Here is a 19,642-nt window from a genome sequence, read left to right on the forward strand (position 1 = left end):
TCTGCGAGAACTTCTGGCAAATTATTCAGCCTGAAGGTCGTTTTGTGTACTCCCCAAACTTCTAATTGAGGTCACAGTGAGGGAGGGCTTGTGTGGATTGCTACCTCCCACTTTGCAGTCGGTTCCAAAATTCAATCAGGGGGATCCTGACCCAGTTGTGTGCATGTCGAGCATTTGGCCTGGGGGCAAACCTGAATGTCCAAGCACACATGGGTGTCTAGGCACTTGGAACAGGAAGCTCATGTCAGAGCCTGTGCTCTGAGTATCCAGTGTGTCCATCCCCAGAGCCCAGACGGCAGACACCTGTTGACTCCAGGACTCCAGGGTATCATGTGGATAAGTGGCGGCTTTCGGGACCTTCTGGTGGGTTGCAGGCTTTGGGTCCTCACCTGATCAGCCTGGTGTGCCCAGCTGGGGCAGGAGGGGACTCTGGTGATACACTGTACTGCAGCCACGACCTGCAGTTCCACACTGCCTCGAAACTGCACCTGGGAAACCTGCAACCCTTCAAGGGAGATGCTCCGTCATGAAGCCCCGGTCTGAGAAGGCCTTATCAGCTCCTCTGACCCGAACCACACTCAGAGCCCAGAGAGCCGATCGGCATTCTTGCTGTCCTTGAAACACTCCAGGGAGTATTTGATTAAATTTCCTTCCATGGTTCATTTCAGGGACCAGGAAGGCCTGCAATCAGGAATTTTCTCCGGATACACTGTTTTAAAACCGTATATGGGCATATCTCGTTTTATTGCCCTTCACAGATACTGTGTTTCTTTACCAATTGAAGGTTTGTGGCAACTCTGTGTAGAACAAGTCAATTAGAGCCCTTTTTTTCAATAGTACTCACTCATTTAGTGTCTCTGTGTCACATGTAATTCTTGCAGTCTTTCAAACTTTTTCAATATTATATATGTTATGGTGATCCGTGATCAGTGATTGCCAGTCACTGAAAGCTCAGATGATGGTCTGCATTCTTTCAGCAATAAAGTATTTTTAAATTAAGTATATACTTTTTTTAGACATATGTTATTGCTTACTTAATAGACTATAGTATAGCGTAAACATAACTTTTATATGTACCGAGACCAAAAAATTCATTTGACTCATTTTACTGTAGTATCTGCTTCATTGGATATTCATGTCATTGCAGTAGTTGGAGCCAAACTCGCCATATCTGCCTCCAAGGTATGCCTGGAGCAGAGTGTAAACTGGTACAGCTTTTTTGGAGGAAGATTTGGTGAAATCTATCAAACTGAAAATGTGCTCACCCTCAGATATAGTCATTCCACTTCCTTTACTTTTATTTCTTTATATTTTATTTATTATTATTATTATTATTTTATATAATTTATTGTCACATTGGTTTCCCTACAACACCCAGTGCTCATGCCAACAAGTGCCCTCAATGCCCATCACCCACTTTCCCCTCTCCCTCACCCCCCATCAACCCTCAGTTTGTTCTCAGTATTTAAGAGTCTCTTATGGTTTGCCTCCTTCCCTCTCTGTAACTTTTTCCCTCACCTTACTCTCGCTCATGGTCTTCTGTTAAGTTTCTCAAGATCCACATATAAGTGAAAACATGGTATCTATCTTTCTCTGCCTGACTTATTTCACTTAGCATAATACCTCCAGTTCTATCCACGTTGCTGCAAATGGCTGGATTTCATTCTTTGTCATTGCCAAGTAGTATTCCATTGTATATATAAACCACATCTTCTTTATCAGTTCATCGGTTGATGGACATTTAGGATCTTTCCATAATTTGGCTGTTGTTGATAATGCTGCTGTTAAACATTGGGGTGCATGTGCCCCTATAAATCAGCACTTCTGTATCCCTTGGGTAAATTCCTAGCAGTGCTATTGCTGGGTCATAGGGTAGGTCTATTTTTAATTTTTTGAGGAGCCTCCACACTGTTTTTCAGAGTGGCCGCACCAGTTTGCATTCCCACCAGCAGTGCAAGAGGGTAGTCATTCCACTTCTGAGAACTTATCTTACAGACCTACTTACACCATGTGCAAAGAGGTGTGTAAAAGCTGCTTACTGCAGTACTGCTTGCCCTTAACAAAACCTGCAAACAGTCTGAGCGTGAGCTCCCCTGAGTAGGGCTGGGGAGGAGAGCCCACACAGGGTAGGTGCTCGGGGCTCTGCACCCAGGGTCCAGAAGCTAGATCAGAACCTCCCTGAGGGACACATACCTTTGATATGGAGCCGTGAGTGGTCACTGAGCACAAGTGAGGCTCTGAAGTCAGTACTGTGAAGGAAGAGAAGTGACCCTGAAGAGGCCACTGAGACGTCAAAGGCCCAGTAGAGGGAATTGGTGGGGCAGAGGCCCCAGCAAGTTGTACAAGCTGGTGTATCCTGGGTCGGGACCCATCTCTTCGGGAGCCCTCGCCAATACTCCCAGTGGCTTGAGCTCACCCAAAGCTCAAAAGAGCCAGATGATCATTTGCAACCGGGGTTTCTGATACAAGCCAGGAAGAATTGGCCAAATCCTTCGAGGGCTTCAAGTATACTGTTTTCCAAGATTTTAAAACAAAATGTACCCAAGCGTTTAATGAGATTATTTTAATGCAGAACCTATAACCACTGTCTTTCGTGTTGCAAACAGCTCTCCATGCTAATCAAACGCCTCTCATCTTTTTACAATGGATTCATGACTGGTTCATATAAAGACAATAAAAATTAAATGAGTCATGAGCTCCTAAATCATTCTCTTTTGGTCTTTTTAATAACTTACTTCCAAAGCAGAGCTGGCTGAGAGCATATGCTTCATTAGAGTTATTTGTTCCTGGTTTTACACCATTTAGGCATGGGAAAAAAAGCGAACCTTTTAACACATCCTTCAAACACTGCCACAAATACTTTCTTCTAATGGGTTTTGTTTTTTTGCTTTTATCACTGTACTCCGCCTACCGACATTTGAAAGCCCCAAATAGCAAGATTCAGTGAAAGAAAAGAGTGGCTCTTTCAAGTCGTTTGAGATATACTGGGTCTGTTATAGCCCCCCCCGCTTTTTAAAAAGCTGAATACAAGAGAAACATGTTTGCTCCTCCTGAGAGTCTCCTGGCCAAGTAGTTCCGCGTGCCGCACTCAGAGCCTTCCAGCCCCTGCTCTTGCTGGGGCAGAGCCCAGTGGGCTAATGAAACCCTGCAGTGTCGTCCATGTGGGCTCACATCTAGGATGGACACATGCCGCTGGGGCCCCGGGCACCACAGTGAGTACTGCTGGACAGGAGGCAGGGCCAGCCAGCCCCAGAGGGAGGCCTTGGCAAGGCTGGGTGCTGGGTGTTGTGTCCCCAGAGCAAGGCTGACTGCCGGCCCTGCAAGTGCAGAGCCCTGTGAGTTGCTTCACCCCATTTCCTTCATGGGCTTGGGGCGAAGAGTCAATGAGACCATACTTGTGAAAGGGCCGGCATTAAACCTGGGTCTCCCTGGAAACGGGTTAGGACTCCAGCACTGACCCTAGGAAGGATTCAGCAGTGTGACTTTGCCGATGTCATCTTCCTGCTTCTGCTCCCCTCACGGGCAGGTTTCCTGTCCCTCAGTATCATAAGGGACAGGGAGGAAGACAGTTATGAGGGGAGGACAGGTGACACTGTTGAGGCAGGACGTGCAGACTAGCTTTGGGGACATTCACTTCACTTCATGCTGAGCGGTTTGCTGCACAGTCTGGGCAGAAGGCCGAGGCCTGGAATGGCTTTGCACATTCAGTTCTTGCGGAAAGTGAGTCAGCCTTTCCCTCTCCACCCCCAGAATACCTAGGCTGGAGGTCAGGGTGGGGGAGTGAGTGCATGGATATGCCTCTGAGATGGGCCCCCAGAGCCTGGCAGTGAGCCCTGAGGAGACAGGGGCTGGGGGGTGGCTCACTGGGGATGGCCTAGGCTCTGTGGCCCAGGTGCAAAAGCCAGGGGCTAGGTGTGGTCAGGGGTGTCCCTGGCTTCTCTGTGGGATTCCCATGACCCACAGATCCCTGTCGTATCACAGGACTGTATGACCACACGCGCCTCCTTGGTCTCGTCTGTTTGGATAGCTGCCGTGACAGGCATCTTACTGCTTGAGGACAAGCTTCCCCTGTGGGCTCAGGGTACAGCGCCGGACTAAGGGAGTGCCCTTCCCCTATGTGACTATGTGTTACCTGGTCAGAGCAGGGCCACAGGCCAGGGTGGGCTGACCACAGGCTCACACTGGAAGAGCCTGTGGGATGAGGGCTTGTCCTCTATCACAGCAGCACGGGCACACTCCTGGACGGCGGCTCGGAGTTCAAGCTGGGGCCCAAAGCCAGGACAGGCAGAGCTGCTGTGCCTGGACCCACCCCCAAGTCCCTGGTGCTGCTGAGGTGGGGCAGTGGGCCATGGATCCTTGAGGGTTGGGACCCAGGTGGGAGACCACAGGGCCAGGTCTGAAGGCACCGGGACTCACAGCTGCCTTACTACACAAACCAGCGGTTGGCCAGGAAGTAAATTTCAGGTGGTTTTTCGTTAGCTCTAGGGAATATGCGCTTCAATAGAAACTAATGATTTCTCATCTGACAAGCAGGAGGAGGCATAAGCCAGAGGCCCCCTTGCCTGGAGGTGCAGCAGAATTCCTGGTGCTGCTGCCCGTCTTTGGGGACTTTGCGCCCTTGGTCCCTGTGCTGCCCTCTCCTCGGAGGCGGGGTGGTGGGGAGGTTGTTTTGCCAGGTGCAGCTGAGACAGGATCCCTCATGCCCTGGGCTGCAGTGAAGCTGAGGCCTCCTGCAAAGGGGTGGCTCAGGCAGGGCCAGGGGCGCACCAGGTCCACGCTGACCTTCCCGGCAGCCTTGAGAAGTAGAGGGGATGGCGCTCAGCCGGGAGCCCTGCACAGCCAGGGGTGCTGCTCCCCTAGGGAGGTTACCAAGGAGGAAGACTCCTCCCCGACCCCAGCCAGTGGGCTCCTTTTGTTTCTGGGTCCGATGTATTGGGGGTCCTCCTTGGTTGCCTATGTGGTCTGAGGCCACAAGGCGCTCAGGTTTGCTGCAGGACAGATGTCTGACCATGTCAATACCTGAGTAAAAACCTGTTGTTCCCACAGGCCATGATCCTTTATGTTAATATTCCAAACCTGTCAGGTTCTGGCCCCATCCTGCCACTCTAGACCTCTCTCTTGCTTATCCCTGTCCCCTGAAGCCAGAAATTCTCCTTCCTCGGGCCCCCAGCACTGGCTCCCTCCTCCTAATATAGAACAGGCCATGCTGTGTTGTAATTCTGTGCTTGTGGATACAGCGTCCCCCTGGAGGCTGCGGAGAGTGTCCTTGCTCTACTCCCTGGTACAGGGCTTGCGAATCGCCAGCGCTTAGTGAATCCAGGGGATGATTCCCCACGTACGCCATCTGGACGGCCATGCACACGTCGGGTGACTCGTGAGTGTTCCTGACAGTGAGAGTGCTCACGGGGGAATCCGAGAGGCTCCTTCTCACTTGGCTCCAGGCTAGAGGGGTACATTTACTTTCTGATCAAATATTATTCTGATGCTCGAGGCATCCTTGATGTTTGCAAGTCAGAAAAGTTTAATTACATGTGTCATTAGGATGGCATTCTGTAATAGCTCTGTGACTGAATTCATTAACAGAATTCTTAACAGATAAGACAAGACAAATTAATATTTTGTTGCCCATGAAAGGTTCTCATTAAGAGAGTAGTGAAAAAGTGATTAATATTTTGTTGCCAATCAAGATGTCTCGTACAAATGACAAAGAAAGGAGGCCCACACCCCTCGGTGCTCTCTCATCTGCCTGCCTTGGGTTTCGCAGGTGCGGTGCTCCATGCCAGGCGCTAATTACAGCCGGCAATGGCGTTTCATCTCTGGCTGCAGTGGACGGGGGTGGGTGTGGGCATGCCACAGGCTGAGAACTCTAGAACACCTCAATCCCCTATCTTTGTTCCAACGGGGCCGCCCGGCCCCACCCGCCTATCCCAGTGTGTTCTTCCCTGACCAATTCTTGCTTTAAAAATGCCCCGTGAATCCTGATGCCCTGGCTCTATCCATCCCTGGCTTGATTTCCTCGGAGGGCTGCTGTCATCACTGTCCCCAGGTGGGGCTGCCACTTATGAACACTTGCTGTGTGCCGGGCACCGGGCTAGGCACTTCACACATACATTCAGCCTGAAAATGCCCGTCTCAGGCGGACATTGTCATCCTCATTTCTCCACAGGCTCAGAGAAGTTCAACAGCTCACCCAGGGCTGCTCCGGATGTACTGGAGGCAAATGTCACTGTGTCCCAGGCTGACGTGGACACCTCAGGGTCGTATCTCCCTGCCTGGGGAGACTCATTAGACTACCGTGGGCTGACGTCGGGGACTCGGGCTGCAAGGTGCTGAGAATGTTGTTTGGCAGCAGCAGCAGCAATAATAATAACGATGGTAGCAATATCAGTAATAGTAATAACGGTAAGGACAGTGATCATAGTTAGCATGGGATGCTGCATACGAACACATCACATGTGTCTTTTCATCCTCACTATAACCCTATGAGGCAGGAGCTATTAATTATCCCCATTTAACAGAGGAAGAAACTGAGGCTTTGAGAAGTCAAGTGCCCTTTCCAAGGTCACTCAACTAGTATGTGGTGGAGCTGAGGCTTAAACTGGGGTCCCTTTGACCTTAGTGCCTGTGCTATTCACTAGCAGGGCTTGTGCCTCCCTTCCCTCCTGAGGTGAAGGGAAGTGTGTGTTTGTGTGTGTGTGTGTGTGTGTGTGTGTGTGTGTGTGTGTGTGTGTGTGGTGGTGTGGCTGCATACATCGGGTGGGCATCCTTGTGGGGCTGATGTGCCCTGGACCCTCCCGTGGGGGTTTCTGGGCAGCACAGGGCCTTGCCTGTTTGTGCGCTGCTGACTTGACCACAAGCAGCAAGTGTTTCCAGGGAGGTAATAAGAGGCCATTAATCTCCAGTTGCACCCACAATTAACCCAAATTGCTAACCTCACTGTGAAAAGTAGAAATGCAATTGAGTTGATGCTGGAGGCATGTTCGAGGGAGGGGAAAAACACTCAAAGTAATTTAATTAACCGATGGCAAGTGCATTAAGAGGAGTTCTGCCTCCACCTTTATTTCTGGTGTCTTTAAATAGATCATCAAGTAATGCACATGGATGTTCAGACAGACACGGGCAGGCCCGTCCTACTTTGGAATTAATCACCACTGGCCAAACTCAGTTTAAAGCTGATGCCCCACCTTGAGAGATTTTGCACACACAGACCCGTGAACCCCAAAACACCCCCCCCCCCAAATTTTTGTAAACAGGACAGTACCTCTCCTTGCTAAGATCTCAGACAAGGCCTGGGCATCTCAGGCTCGGACGACAAAGGACTCTGCCCACTCAGCCTCTGTCTATCAAGCACCCAGCAGGGTGGTGTTGGTAGCACCGCGGGGAAGCTGCAAGGAAATAATCCTGCCCCACACGACAAGAGTGGGAGAAGGGTGTTCCATGCCAGGCTGTGCCCAAGACAGGACCTCCACGGTGACCGGCCCTCTGCCCATCTGCTTCCCTGTGATCTTTAGGGTGCAGCTAAAGGGCCTAGTGAGTAGCAGAGTCCCAACCTAGTTTCTACAGAATTCTAGGCTGGGCTCTCTCCCCACAAAGCAGTCTCAGAGTTGCAAAGAATCTTCATGGTCATGGGGTTTAGCTGTCCTTGTGTGGCTACCAGCATTGCTGACCACGGCCCTGCTTGAGTTTGCATGCCTCTGGTAATGGGGACCTCACTGCTTCCTTGACGGCTCACTCCGTTTCGGGGCCGCTAGGATGGCTGTAATGGTGTTCCATCTCAGCAGTCCAAACTGGTCTCTTTTAGGGGAGCACCCTGGCCCTTTGTGCTTGTTGAGCTCATGGGGTCACATGGCCCAGCCTGGCTCCTGCTGCCTTAGTACCTCCCTCACCACCTCAGCGAAGTTACCCAGAACTCACCACTCAAGACCACAAGGTCTTCCTTCTCTGGGCCAAGCATCCCATTCTGGGCCAGCTCGCCTGTCCTGAGCCTGTCCTGACTGCCCCCTCTTCTGCCTGAAACTTGTATTCCTGTTACTGTAGCTGTCCTGGCAGTGCCCTCCATGGATGACGTCACTGTCTTCTCAATGAACTTCTGGGAAGCCGCCTCACTCCTGGGGCCAAACCTGGGCCCATAAATATACTTGAATTACTCCCTTTGTTCTTCACGTCCAATGGAAGGGAGGTGCTGCTAAGGCTGTTTTTCTAAGAGATAGGATTGGCGTAAGAAGTTGCTCAAAGTCATGAGGCTGGTTTGGGGGTGACACCAGGAGCCCGGCCCAGGTGCATGGGCCCTCAGAGTACAGAAGCATCCCTGCAGGTCATGGTAGGCTGTGTGTGCTCAGCTGCTCTCTCTTCTGCTCACTTCATCAAATCCACACACCCGCATCCAGCCAATGAGGCCCCCAGGGCAGGCCACTCTGGCCTGATGGGGTCCCTGCCCTCCAGCCAACCCAGCCTGGCGGTTCACCTCTGTCCTCCAGAGGGAATCCCCGTTCCCTCTTGCCCCCACCGTCTGCATCCTGCTCAGCTGTGGGGTCTCCAGTCTTCCCTGGCTCTTCCAACCAAATGCCCTCCCCGCACCCTGGCCACATGCTTGCTCTGTGGGCCCGTGGTCCTTCCTCGCGGTGGGCTCCCTCAGGCAGTCTGCACCTCTCCCCTCCCAATCCCACGCCTGCCGCCCGATTTCGCTGCTGCAGCCTGCACCAAGGCCTCCCGCCCTGCCCACCGTGCCTCCCCAGTCAGTAGGCCCCTTTCCTATTGTGGATCTGGCGAGCAGGCTTGCAGTCAACATGCAGTCTATTCTCTGCATGGTGGGACTTGGATTTTTTTGGTCCCTCTGGCTATCAGACAACAAGCCTGAAAGGCATCAAACATGGGACGTTAAGGAAACCCTCTGGCCGTGCCACTGCCACAGGCAGTTTGCAGGTTACGTCCCTGGGGCAGGTCTGCGTTCAGGGTCGGAGCCTAGCGACTTACATTGATGTCTTCCAAGGCCATGAAGTTGAGGGTAAGCCCATTGCGCTTCCAGACGATGGGTGGTCGCAGGTCTCCGCGGATGGCGCAGGTCAGCACCGTGCTCAGCCCCACGGTCACTGTGGCCAAGCTGACCCTATCCTCAGGGGCGAGGGTAAGCTGAACCACCTCTGCAGGGGAAAAGGAGAAAGTCATCATACGCACAGCCAGTGGGTGGAGTTCTCACTCAAAGGCCAATGGTTACAGGGATTTCCTGCAGGGCAGCGGCCCGGAGGCTTTGCGGCTCCCTGGCAACTGTCTACAATGTGCTAAGTGTACAGATGGACGCTCCTAGTGGGAGAGAGGCCGTGACTTCTGTGAAATGTTCAAAGGGCTCTGTGAATCAGAAGAAGTCAGGAGCCATAGCTGGTGCAGGGAAACCATTTGGGCAACGGATTTATGAGCTGAGCTGAGCCGAGAACGTGGGCTGTCACGCAGAGACCAGAGAGCCAGATGTGCCGCGGACACCCTGCTCTGTGCTCCTGGGCCTCATGAAGTCTGGGCCTTGCTTAGTGCAGTCAAGGTCTGCTGGCTGAGCTGACAGGTTTCTCATCCATCTGGGGGCAATTTAAAGGTTGCAGTGTCTGAAGTCTGGGGAACGAACTGGCTGACCTTTGAAGGTTTGTTTCTGTCTGAGGATTCTTTGAACTTGGATTTGGATTTCTGTTCAGCAACCATGCACTGTAGCCTTTAATTTTTCGAAGCGCACTTCAGGCTGTACAAATTATTAATCCGTGCCATTTTATACTTGATAACTGGCATTAAGACTGACCATTCTTTAGGCAAATGGGAAGGGCCTAAAATATTTGCTTGCAATCACAGGCTTTTAGAAATTTTCAGGATTTATGAGAAAATTATCAGACTCAGGCTGTTCACATACCAAAATGGGATCAGGCTTGGAGGGAGAGTCAGCAACCCACTGACGGGATTGCCTCCTCCCTACTGCTCCCCCAGATCTACAACTCAGGGCACTTGGGGCAGCAGCCAGAGGGGACATGAGCTGAGGGAGGCAGGCTGGCTGGCTCTGGGGAGCCATCTGTGTTTATTCTGGGATGCCAGCAAAAATGTTGGGGCCCTTTGCCAGGTGTGGAGCAAGGCACAGAGCTGGGAGCTGACTCGGTGGGACCCTTTTGAGCTGTGACCGGGCAGCATGTCTGTGCTAGTACCCTCTTGCCAATGTGTGTGGGGAGGAGAAGGTGGGGGCGGTGGGAGTGAAACCTGGGACAGGTGTGATGTCCTGCAAAGCAGGTGAACCGACAGCAAGTGCAGTCAGGGTAGATTGTGAGTAGCAAAGCCCTTTCCCTGCCACAAGCAAGCAGTGGCCCGGCCCTGAGCCCATGAAGATGAACAAGATATACACTAGGTGCTTAATCAGTGCTTGTTGGATGGATGGATGGATGGATGAAAAACGGAGAAAATGGAAATGGGAAGGAAAGGAGTCAACAGGCCAGTGGAGAGGGGACACCCATGCACAGGAAAAATGTGACTCCCAGGGAAGGAGCCGCACGGGGAAAGATAAGCACCGAGTGATTGATGTAGAGGCAACCGGCATAATATTTTACAAACATTAAAGTGATGCATTTCAAGTCCCCTCTTAAATCACGTCCTGTTTGCTGCCCTCCCACCTCGGAGTCATGAGGCTCATTGCTCAGGGCAGGAGAGAGAAGGCACTCGTACTCTATAGCAAGACCCAGGCTCTGGAGATTCAGAGGGGACAGAGAGAGGGAGAGAGAGGGAAGACTTGCTACACTGGTTTGACTCTTTCTGCACTGTGCTGGCCCTCAGGACTCAGAACCCAGAGTTGCCCTGAGTGTAGAAGGAGGTACCTCTCCTCATCGCGTGACCCACGAAGCTCCCTGGCCACGAGGCTCTGTGGAAACAGGAAGGGGTATGGAACGGCCCCTCCCTGTCCCAGGGCATTGTGAGAATAGGGAGCTGGTGAGAAGGGTGGGCCTGTTGGCATGTAGGTGAGGGGGCTCTGGAAGGGGGCTAAAGCCTCCTCCTTTCTACCCTCCACCTCGGGGTGAGCACAACACCCTGGCACAGAGCCAGAGCCCGGTTTATCTGCCAAAGCCCCTTTGGCTCTCTAGTGGTGTGGAGAGGTCCAAAGGTTCCTGGCCACATGCTGGCTGGGCCATAAGGAGCTGTGTACCTCTGTGCCTGAAGATTGTGCTGGACTGCCAGACTGAGGCCCTAAGGAAATGTCCCTGGAACCTCCAAGGATGCGTAGTGCCAGTGGGGCTGCTGGAGGCCAAGCTCTGGGGGAACATCAGACCCCAGACCACGAGGAGAACCTGGGCTGACCTCAGCCAAGAGAACCTGAGACAGGGCAATTGGGAGTCTGCATGGGGGACCGAAGGTGGCCTAGGACAGCGGCATGTTTCTGTCCACAGTCAGAAGTCAGCTTGGGGTTCAGAAGCAGCTAAGGATGCCGGCTGGGGACTGGAGGCCGGAGGCATTTTTCTTAGAGCATTACTTTATGTGGACTGTTAGAATGGCCCGCTCAGACTAAGCTTTACGACACATTGAACATTCAGTTCTATTTCCTGCCCAACGGCGGTGGGTGGGGCTTGCAAACAAGCTGGGTATGTTACCAAAGGAACCTACAGCTTCTCTGTATGTTGGAATGCTAGTCAAATTACAAGGGAAAGACGAACTGGGCACTCAGGCATCATCCCCTGGAGGAAGCAGGGCCGCCCGGGGCTTCAGGGCTCCTCTTCTCCAGGTGTGGTTCCCCTACCATCGGCATCACATTTGGGGTGCAAATGAGAGAAACGCAGATTCCTGCCCCTCCACCCCAGGCTGACAAGACTCTCTGTTGGCAGGTGGGCATTCTGGTTTTAGCAAGCACCCCTGGGTGTCCGTGGTACCCTGAGGCCTGACAACTGCTGCCTTAAAAGATGGGGGGACTGTCTGGGTGGATGGAAAGGGAGAGTCTGGAGGGGGGGGGGATGGGGAGGTGAGGCATTCTGGTTGGCTGGGTTCTCATTTGGAATGTAAGACCTATGTGCAGTGTAGGATCCTTCGCGTGGCCCCAAAGTCATAGTTTTTTTTTTTTTAAGTTTATTTATTTGTTTTGAGAGAGACAGAGACGGCACAAGGGAGGGACAGAGAGACAGGGAGAGAGAGAATCCCAAGTGGGCCTCATGCTGACAGGCAGAGCTCGACGTGGGGCTCGAACCCACAAAACCGTGAGATCATGATCTGAGCCGAAACCAAGAGTCGGACACTTAACTGACTGAGCCACCCAGACGCCCCCAAAAAGTCATAGACGTCAAACAGTTTAGCACAGGGCTAAAACCAAACAAACAAAAAGCAAAACCCCAAGTGGGACAGCCGCTGGGATGATTGGTTCCGGCATCCTTCCGGAGTGATTTCGCTGATCACTTGTGTGTGTGAAGATGTGCACTTTGTGTAGGAAAGGCTCATGCAAAATTAGAATGCGTGAGTACTGACAGAACCATCATAATTCTGCTCCTGTCAGCTACACAAATATTAACCAAACAGCAAATATTTGGATCACTTAAAGTTTAATTAAATGAATGTTTTATTGGATTTAATTCATGTCAATATTCCCTGACTGGTTTAAAAATTCTGAAAAGATTTATTGCAACCGAAGCTCTCCTTCTGCCCTTACTCCCAATTATTTACTGTTCAACACACCCTCCCTGGGCAGGCCCCACGCCCCTGCTAAGCAACCTCCCATGGTCGTTTCCCAGGGGGAAAAATGAGGCATCAATCATGGGCCGGGGCTCGAGTGAGCAGAGCAGATTCTGGACTGTGGCTCTGGACATCTGGCCTTCAGGCCTGGCTCTGCTGGTGACATGCCAAGTAGCCTTGGGCAGGTCCCTTCCTGTCAGTCAGACTCGGATCAGACATCACTAAAATGAGGGCTGGGGCTGGGAGGGTTCTGTGGACCCATCTTGCTTTGAGGTCTGGGGCGCTGAGTACATTGTTCTAAGTGGACGTCCCCCTTCTGTTCTGCCAGGCGCTGTCCGGCTGTGTCTTCCTTGCCCCCCAGGGCCATCTGCCTCTGCTCTTGGCCTATGTGCCCGCAGGGGTACAAGTGACACGAACGGTTGCCAAGCCCAAAGCGGCTTCCCTCAGGATGCCGCCTGAATCCTTGCCTTCCTCTCCACCCCAGGTGCCAACAGCCTCCTGTGTGCTCACCCCTCCAGATCTTCCCTGTTCTCATGAGCACAAGGTAGGTCATAGCGCTGCTCAAAAGCCGCCCACAGCCTCCACCACCACAGAAGTCAGAACAGTCCCTGACCCGCTCTCCCCCCCCCCATTCTCCTCCTACGTTACCTACCATGGTGCCCACTGGTGCCTATCCCATTTGTTTATTCTGAGACCCTTGCTCTCTTGGCCCCTAGAGATGACCTTATGGGATGTTTCTGGGATCTTGAGGTTTTATTTATATATTTATTTAGTGTCTATTTATTACTTTTGAGAGAGAGAAAGGGTGTGAGTGGGGGTGGAGCATAGAGAGAGGGAGACACAGAATCCGAAGCAGGCTCCAGGCTCTGAGCTGTCAGCACAGAGCCCGATGTGGGGCTTGAACTCATGAACTGTGAGATCATGACCTGAGCCGAAGTCGGATGCTTAACCGACTGAGACACCCAGGTGCCACTTGAAGTTTAATATAAATGGACATTTAGGTATTTGTTGAAGATTGGAAGACACCATCCTGCTGAAATTTATCAGAAAAAAAGAAAGGAGGGTGGTCTTGGTTCTCATAACTGGGAAATCTAAGGCAGATGGAGGAGGCAGTAGACATCTGGGGTTCCCAACAAGGCACTCTCCACTTGGCTGCAAGATGCCCAGTGGTGGCCCCACACTCACAGTGTCCCTGTGCATGGGATCCCGGAGAAAGGGACCCAATATTTCCTGAGAGGCCTGGAAACAGGCATCCGAGAGAACTGTGATCGTCAGACTTGCCTCCTGGGTTCTTGTACGAAGTGATCCCCGGGGCCAGGTGGGTGGAGTACCATGCAGTCACAGGACTGACCGACATGCGAGGCCTGCACCCTGTGGCCACCGCAGGACCGGTTGCTGGGTGTGCTGAGGTGGGAACACATGTCCCGACAGAAAGGACATGTGTGTGTTGGGCAGATCGATATCCTATGACCGCTAGAGAGATGCAGAGAGGGTCTCGTCTTGCCTCTGCCCCTTCCCGGCCCCCCCCCCCCCGAGTCTCGTCATGGTGCACGGTGACGACATTGTGGAGACAGAATCAGCAGAATTCTGCTGCAGCCTGTCTGTGACCCTGCCCTTCTCTGGGAGAGCTATGGGGGGACAGGTTGGTAGTGGTGCCATGGCCCAGCACAGGGGACTCCATGGTCCTCTTGAGCCTCACATTGCTATGGGGATGAGAGGAGGACCAGGCAGCCTGCAATTTGTGGAGCTGGCTCTCGTCTGCGTTCAGTGACCACACACCTACCACTCCTGCCCGGACACGCGTACAGGAGGGGACCCAGCTACGCTCAGACCTGCACTCTGCTCTGTGGAGCCAAGAGTTACGCGAGAGGGAAGTGAAGGAGCCTCCGGGGCAGCGGCCTGCACGGGGGCCGCCCAGGGATCTTTCCGGCTGCTGGCTGTGGCTCTGCCGCTCCCACACGCCTCACCACCTGCGGTCCCAAGGGCTAGTCTTAGGGAAGCTTGCCAAGATTTCTGGGGGCCCAGGCAACAAGATCTGCCCCGTGCCCAGAGTGCGTGGAGGCAGTGAAGGAGGGCTGGGCTGCGGGTCTGAGGGGCCCGAGGGTCCAGGCTCATCTGGCACAGCTGGGGAAAGGCACCCACAGAGAGATGATGTCCCTGCCGTAAGAACTGGCACCCAACAGGCGCCTGAGTGGCTCAGGCGGTTGAGTGTCTGACCCTTGATTTTGGCTCAGGTCACAATCCCAGGGTCATGAGATTGAGCCCTGTGTTAGGCTCTGCGCAGGGCATAGAGGCTGCTTCGGATTCTCTCTCTCTGCCCCTCCCCCACTTGCACGGGTGCACGTGTGCACTCTCTCTCTCAAAATAAATAAACAGACATAAAAAAAAAAGAGCTGGCCCTGGAGGGCTGGCTGGTAGGGAATCACGGGAGAGGAAGGCAGTGGGGGGTTCCTCACACCCTGGGACATCTACCTCCCTATGGGCCAGGCCTTCTGCTATCCGTGGCTTCCTCTTGTTTTCCCATGGATGAGCCATGGATGAGGTGGCACAGGTCGCATTGAAATCACCGTCGACACCATCATGGCTTGCTTAGCACAGGACAGACCTTCCCGGTGTACTAACTAGGCGCATGTCCGGCAGTGTGAACCCAGGGCTGTTTGGTGCCCTGGTGCCTAGCACGGTGCCTGGCACACAGTAGGTGGGCTCGAGGCCAAGTCCGGCTGACAGCAGTCTTCTGGGGAAACACCTGCCTGGCTCTCTAGGTCCTTCCAACCAGAGCAGTAAAACACCTGGCTGCCCAGACACAAGGCGCTGTGGACACCAGCCCTCAGCCTCCTCCCTGCACACAGGCTCTCCCTGTTCCTTGGAGCCTGGAGAGAAGAGAAGGCCGAAGGGGATTAATGGGCCCACCATAAGCAAGGCTAACACCCTTCCTGAAGGCAGGCGGCCATAAAATTTCAGTCTCTGGAGAATTGGGTTTTAGTTCCTATTACAGCTTTTCCTTAATCTCAGGCGCTATTTCTCACACTGACTTGAACTCGATGAGACACTCATAAAACCATCAGCACTCTCTCAAGCAGGATTCTGGTGCTTCACAGCAACAGAAATTAAATTTCTCGAATTATTGTCAAGTCCGTGTTCGTTTTCTTATGTTAGAAATGCACTAATGGAACACATTCCTACCTGGACTTTTGCCATTTTTCAAATGATGCTCTTGGTGGAAAGCCTCTGTCAAAAGCTCAATCAACCTGCCTGCATGTCGAAATACCCTCGAAAGGCCAACCCAGGCTCAGGAGCCTACTTGGGAATCAGGATAACCTGGAGAGACCCCCGGCCGGACGCTTAGACACATCTCTGTAGCTGCAGCTTCTTCTCACCCTGTTCTCCTCGTAAATTAATGTGCTTCTGGTAAGAGCCCCTCAGGTGACCTGGGAGCCACCACAGTAGGTGTGGCACCTGTTTGGCAAACTCTGTTGACCTGGTCTCATTCCTGAGACCAGGGTCACACCGTGAAGTGGGGGGGTGGAACAGAAACAAAGGGAGAGGGTGCATACCTCCTGACCGCGTAGGGGACAGGCAACATCTCAGCACCTCCTGGACCGGATAGCTTCACCAGGCGTGTACAGGGTAGGGCTGTTTTGGCTTGCCCTGTGGGAAGGTGCTCTGGGGTGCTGTGTCCTCCTCTGTTTCCCTCCACCAGAGCCTGCCGCTCGGAGCCCTCTGCCCGAATCTGCTGAAACTGTGCGGCGGTGGGGGGGGGGGGTGGCTGGGAGCTGGTTGCCTATTTAGGGCCTTTCATTCTGACATGCACATTTTGAGCACTGGAGCATGTCTGGCCTGCACAGGTGGCTCTGGACCGGCCAGACCTGCATGCGTCCAAAATATCCTGTTTCTTCAGGCATAATCTGATTCAATTTTTCTGTCATTGTCATATTCCCTCCTGCTTGCTTAATTTTGGGGATGGCAATAAACTTGTTAATTACCGGCAGATCTGTGGGTAATTTACTTTTTCAATTGACTTACATTGCTTGGTGTTGCTGCAACCACTGTTTACAGTTTAGTTATTAACTCTGCTCTTGGGTGTAAACAAACACCTTGGTAAACTGCAGACAAAGATCATACCTCTATTATCTCTTTTGGATCCTCAGAGTGCCTAATATAATCCCTGGCACAAAGAAGGGACTTGATAAGTAGTTTTACGCAAGTGAACCATTCGGGTGGTGCTCAGCCAATAATTGTTTATTGAGCACCTACTATGTGCCAGGATATAGTGGGAACATACCGGCAAGCAGAATAGGCTCAGTGCCCGCTAACCTGGAGCTTGTGGCGTAGCAGGGAGGACAAGTGTTAGGAGTGAGGTGGGGAGAGAAGGTACCTGAAGCCTGCCCACAGACACCCATGGAGAGACCTTGGCTCCTGCACAGCGTGACTGCCCTCTCTTGGTAGAGCCCTTTCTGTGTGCCCAGTGCAGGAGACAGACCCATGACTCACTCCCAAGGAGCCCCTGTGTGATATGACCTTCTCCTTTTTTTTCTTTTTAATTAATGTTTATTTATTTTTGAGAGAGAGGGAGACAGAGTAGAGTGGGGGAGGGGCAGAGAGAGAGGGAGACACAGAATCGGAAGCAGGCCCCAGGCTCTGAGCTGTCAGCACAGAACCCGACACGAGGCTTGCACTCATGAGCTATGAGCTCATGTGAAGTTGGACGCTTAACTGACTGAGCCACCCAGGCACCCCATGGTTCTGACCAGAGGGATGTGAACATGCTTCATCAAGCAACCCCCCAAATCACTGTGATGGCTAACTGTATCACATGAGTGGGCCATGGGAAACCCAGAGAGTTGGTTAAACATTCTGGGTGTCTCTGTGAGAATGTTTCTGGTTGAAATTAGCATTTGAATCAGTTGACTGACTAAAGCAGACTGCCCTTCCTAAGGTCCATGGGCCTCATCCAATCAAATGAAGACCTAAGTAGAACAAAAAGACTGGGTATTCTTATATTCATTTACTATTACTAGTATTAGTGCTTAGTGTTTTGAGTTCCTTCTCCCTGACTGCCTTCAAGATGGGACATGGGTCTTTTCCTGCCTTTGGACTTGAACTGAAATATCGTCTTTTCCTGGGTCTTGAGCCTTGTGGCTTTTAGACTGGGCCTTAACGCACCGGCTCTCCTGGGTCTCCAGTTCACCAATTGCAGACGCTGGGATGTTAGCCTCCACAATCTTGTGAGCCAATTCTTTATAATACTGTCTTTCTCCATGCATCCATGCATCCATCCATACATCCTGTTGGTTTCTGGTTCTCTGGAGCGCTCTGATTCATGCAGCCATTACCCACACTCTCTTCTCTTCTCTCACGGAGATCATGTGGTCGTGCATTTTGTGAAAGCAAATAACACAGCCTCTTTGTTGCTGCCTGAGCCCACCAGATCTGATGAGCATGAGAAATCGGTCTTCACTCCATCATGCTACTAAGATGTTGGGTCTCTACAGCATTTGGTGTTGAGGACCTAATACACCCCTTCAGAAGACAAAGAAATGTAAGTTAATGTATTTCCACAGAAGAAATTGTCATGAGATGTGGAAGGGGCCTTGGAGAGGTTGTCATTCAGGTCAGGAACCCTCAAAATCCTCTGACAGGAGGAGATCTGACTCGTGTTCCAAGCCTCGAAACAGCTTCTGTCCAGAGACCTTATTCTCTCCTCCCACAGCTGTTTCTACTGCTTTCGCTATTAGTGTCCAAGGGAGAGGGGTTTCGCGGTAGGCTGGGAGAGAATGCGTAAATAAATGACCCAGGATAATATGTGCTGTGCCTGGGAAGGAAGGATGCCAAGAGAGAGAAGAGCAAGGAGGCCTAATAAGATGTGAGTGGAAGTGGTGGGAGAAGTCTGGGTGGGAGCCATTTCAGTGGATATCCCTGAGAGGAGAAACCAGAGAGACCAAGAATAGGAGAAAGGGCAACGTAGTCGGAGACACAGCTCATGCAAAGGCCCTGAGGTAGGACAGGGCTTCCAGTGCTCTGGAAACTGAAGAAGGCCAGTGTGTCTGAAGCACAGGGAACAATGTGGGGGTGTGTGGCACCCCTGTAGTGAGAGAGGCTCAGCGCAGCCAGGCAGAACAGGCAGGGCCACGGTTTCTTAGCGGGAGACCTGAGGATTTTCATTTAAGGCAATGGAAGGTAATTCGAGGATTTTGAGTCAGGGAGGGATGTGATCTGCTTTGCATACTAGAAGGATCACTCCAGGCCAATGGGCCACTGCGGGGGAGGAAAGGATGCAGAGACCCCATTTAGGAAGTTGGGGCTGTAGTTGAGGGAGAGGCAGGTGGTGAGTGTGGGGAAGGAGGGCAGAGGAAGGGACGGGGCTCAGACACCATTCACATGAAGAGCCCCGCGAAAGGGGTGTCACCATTCAGATGAAGAACCCTGCGAAAGGGGTGTCGGGACTGACTCCCTCCTGTGCTCCTCGCTTGACCTCTTGCATAATACAATGATATTTCCTGAGGTGGGGTGGGCTGGAGCCTTGATGTGCTGTTTCTGTCTTGACTGATAACCCTCTAACCCTTCCTCAGGCATTTGCTCTGAAATGTAGATTATGATCATATCCTTGGCCCCTTCAGTGAAAAAGGCTTGAAGGGGATTTCTTAACAATTGCATTCCTGTTACTAAAAAGCCTCAGGAAGAGGGACAGACAGGAGTCTCCATTGTCCAGGCTGCTCTCCCTACGGCCCTGAGGGCCGAGGAGTGTTCAGCAGGCAGTCCAAGCGGCTGAAGCCAGACAGAAGTGGGGGGGTGCCCAACCCTGATGTGTGCCTTACCCACCTCCACCCTGCGGTGTGGGCCACGGCCTCTGAGCATAAACCCGGCTTCACACGTGCAACAGGGAGAAGCCATCGGGTCTTGTGAGAGCGTAAATAAGTATAGTGCGTTTTCTGTTTAATTATCCAGTCTCCGGAGAACGCTAAGTCATGGCTGC

General features: G+C 52.3%; 1 protein-coding gene across 4 annotated transcripts in view; it reads right to left on the reverse strand.

The window, feature by feature from the left end:
• Positions 1–19,642, reverse strand: part of FSTL4 (follistatin like 4) — a 714,076-nt gene that overhangs the window by 48,511 nt on the left and 645,923 nt on the right. For all 4 annotated transcript variants that reach the window (XM_015083153.3, XM_053220961.1, XM_027076699.2 and 1 more), the window contains one exon: positions 8,974–9,140. In XM_015083153.3, coding sequence (XP_014938639.1) covers positions 8,974–9,140 — 167 coding nt within the window. The remainder of the gene's footprint in view (positions 1–8,973; positions 9,141–19,642) is intronic.

This window comes from Acinonyx jubatus, chromosome A1 (genome assembly GCF_027475565.1).
Source record: "Acinonyx jubatus isolate Ajub_Pintada_27869175 chromosome A1, VMU_Ajub_asm_v1.0, whole genome shotgun sequence".
Classification (NCBI taxonomy): domain Eukaryota; kingdom Metazoa; phylum Chordata; class Mammalia; order Carnivora; family Felidae; genus Acinonyx; species Acinonyx jubatus.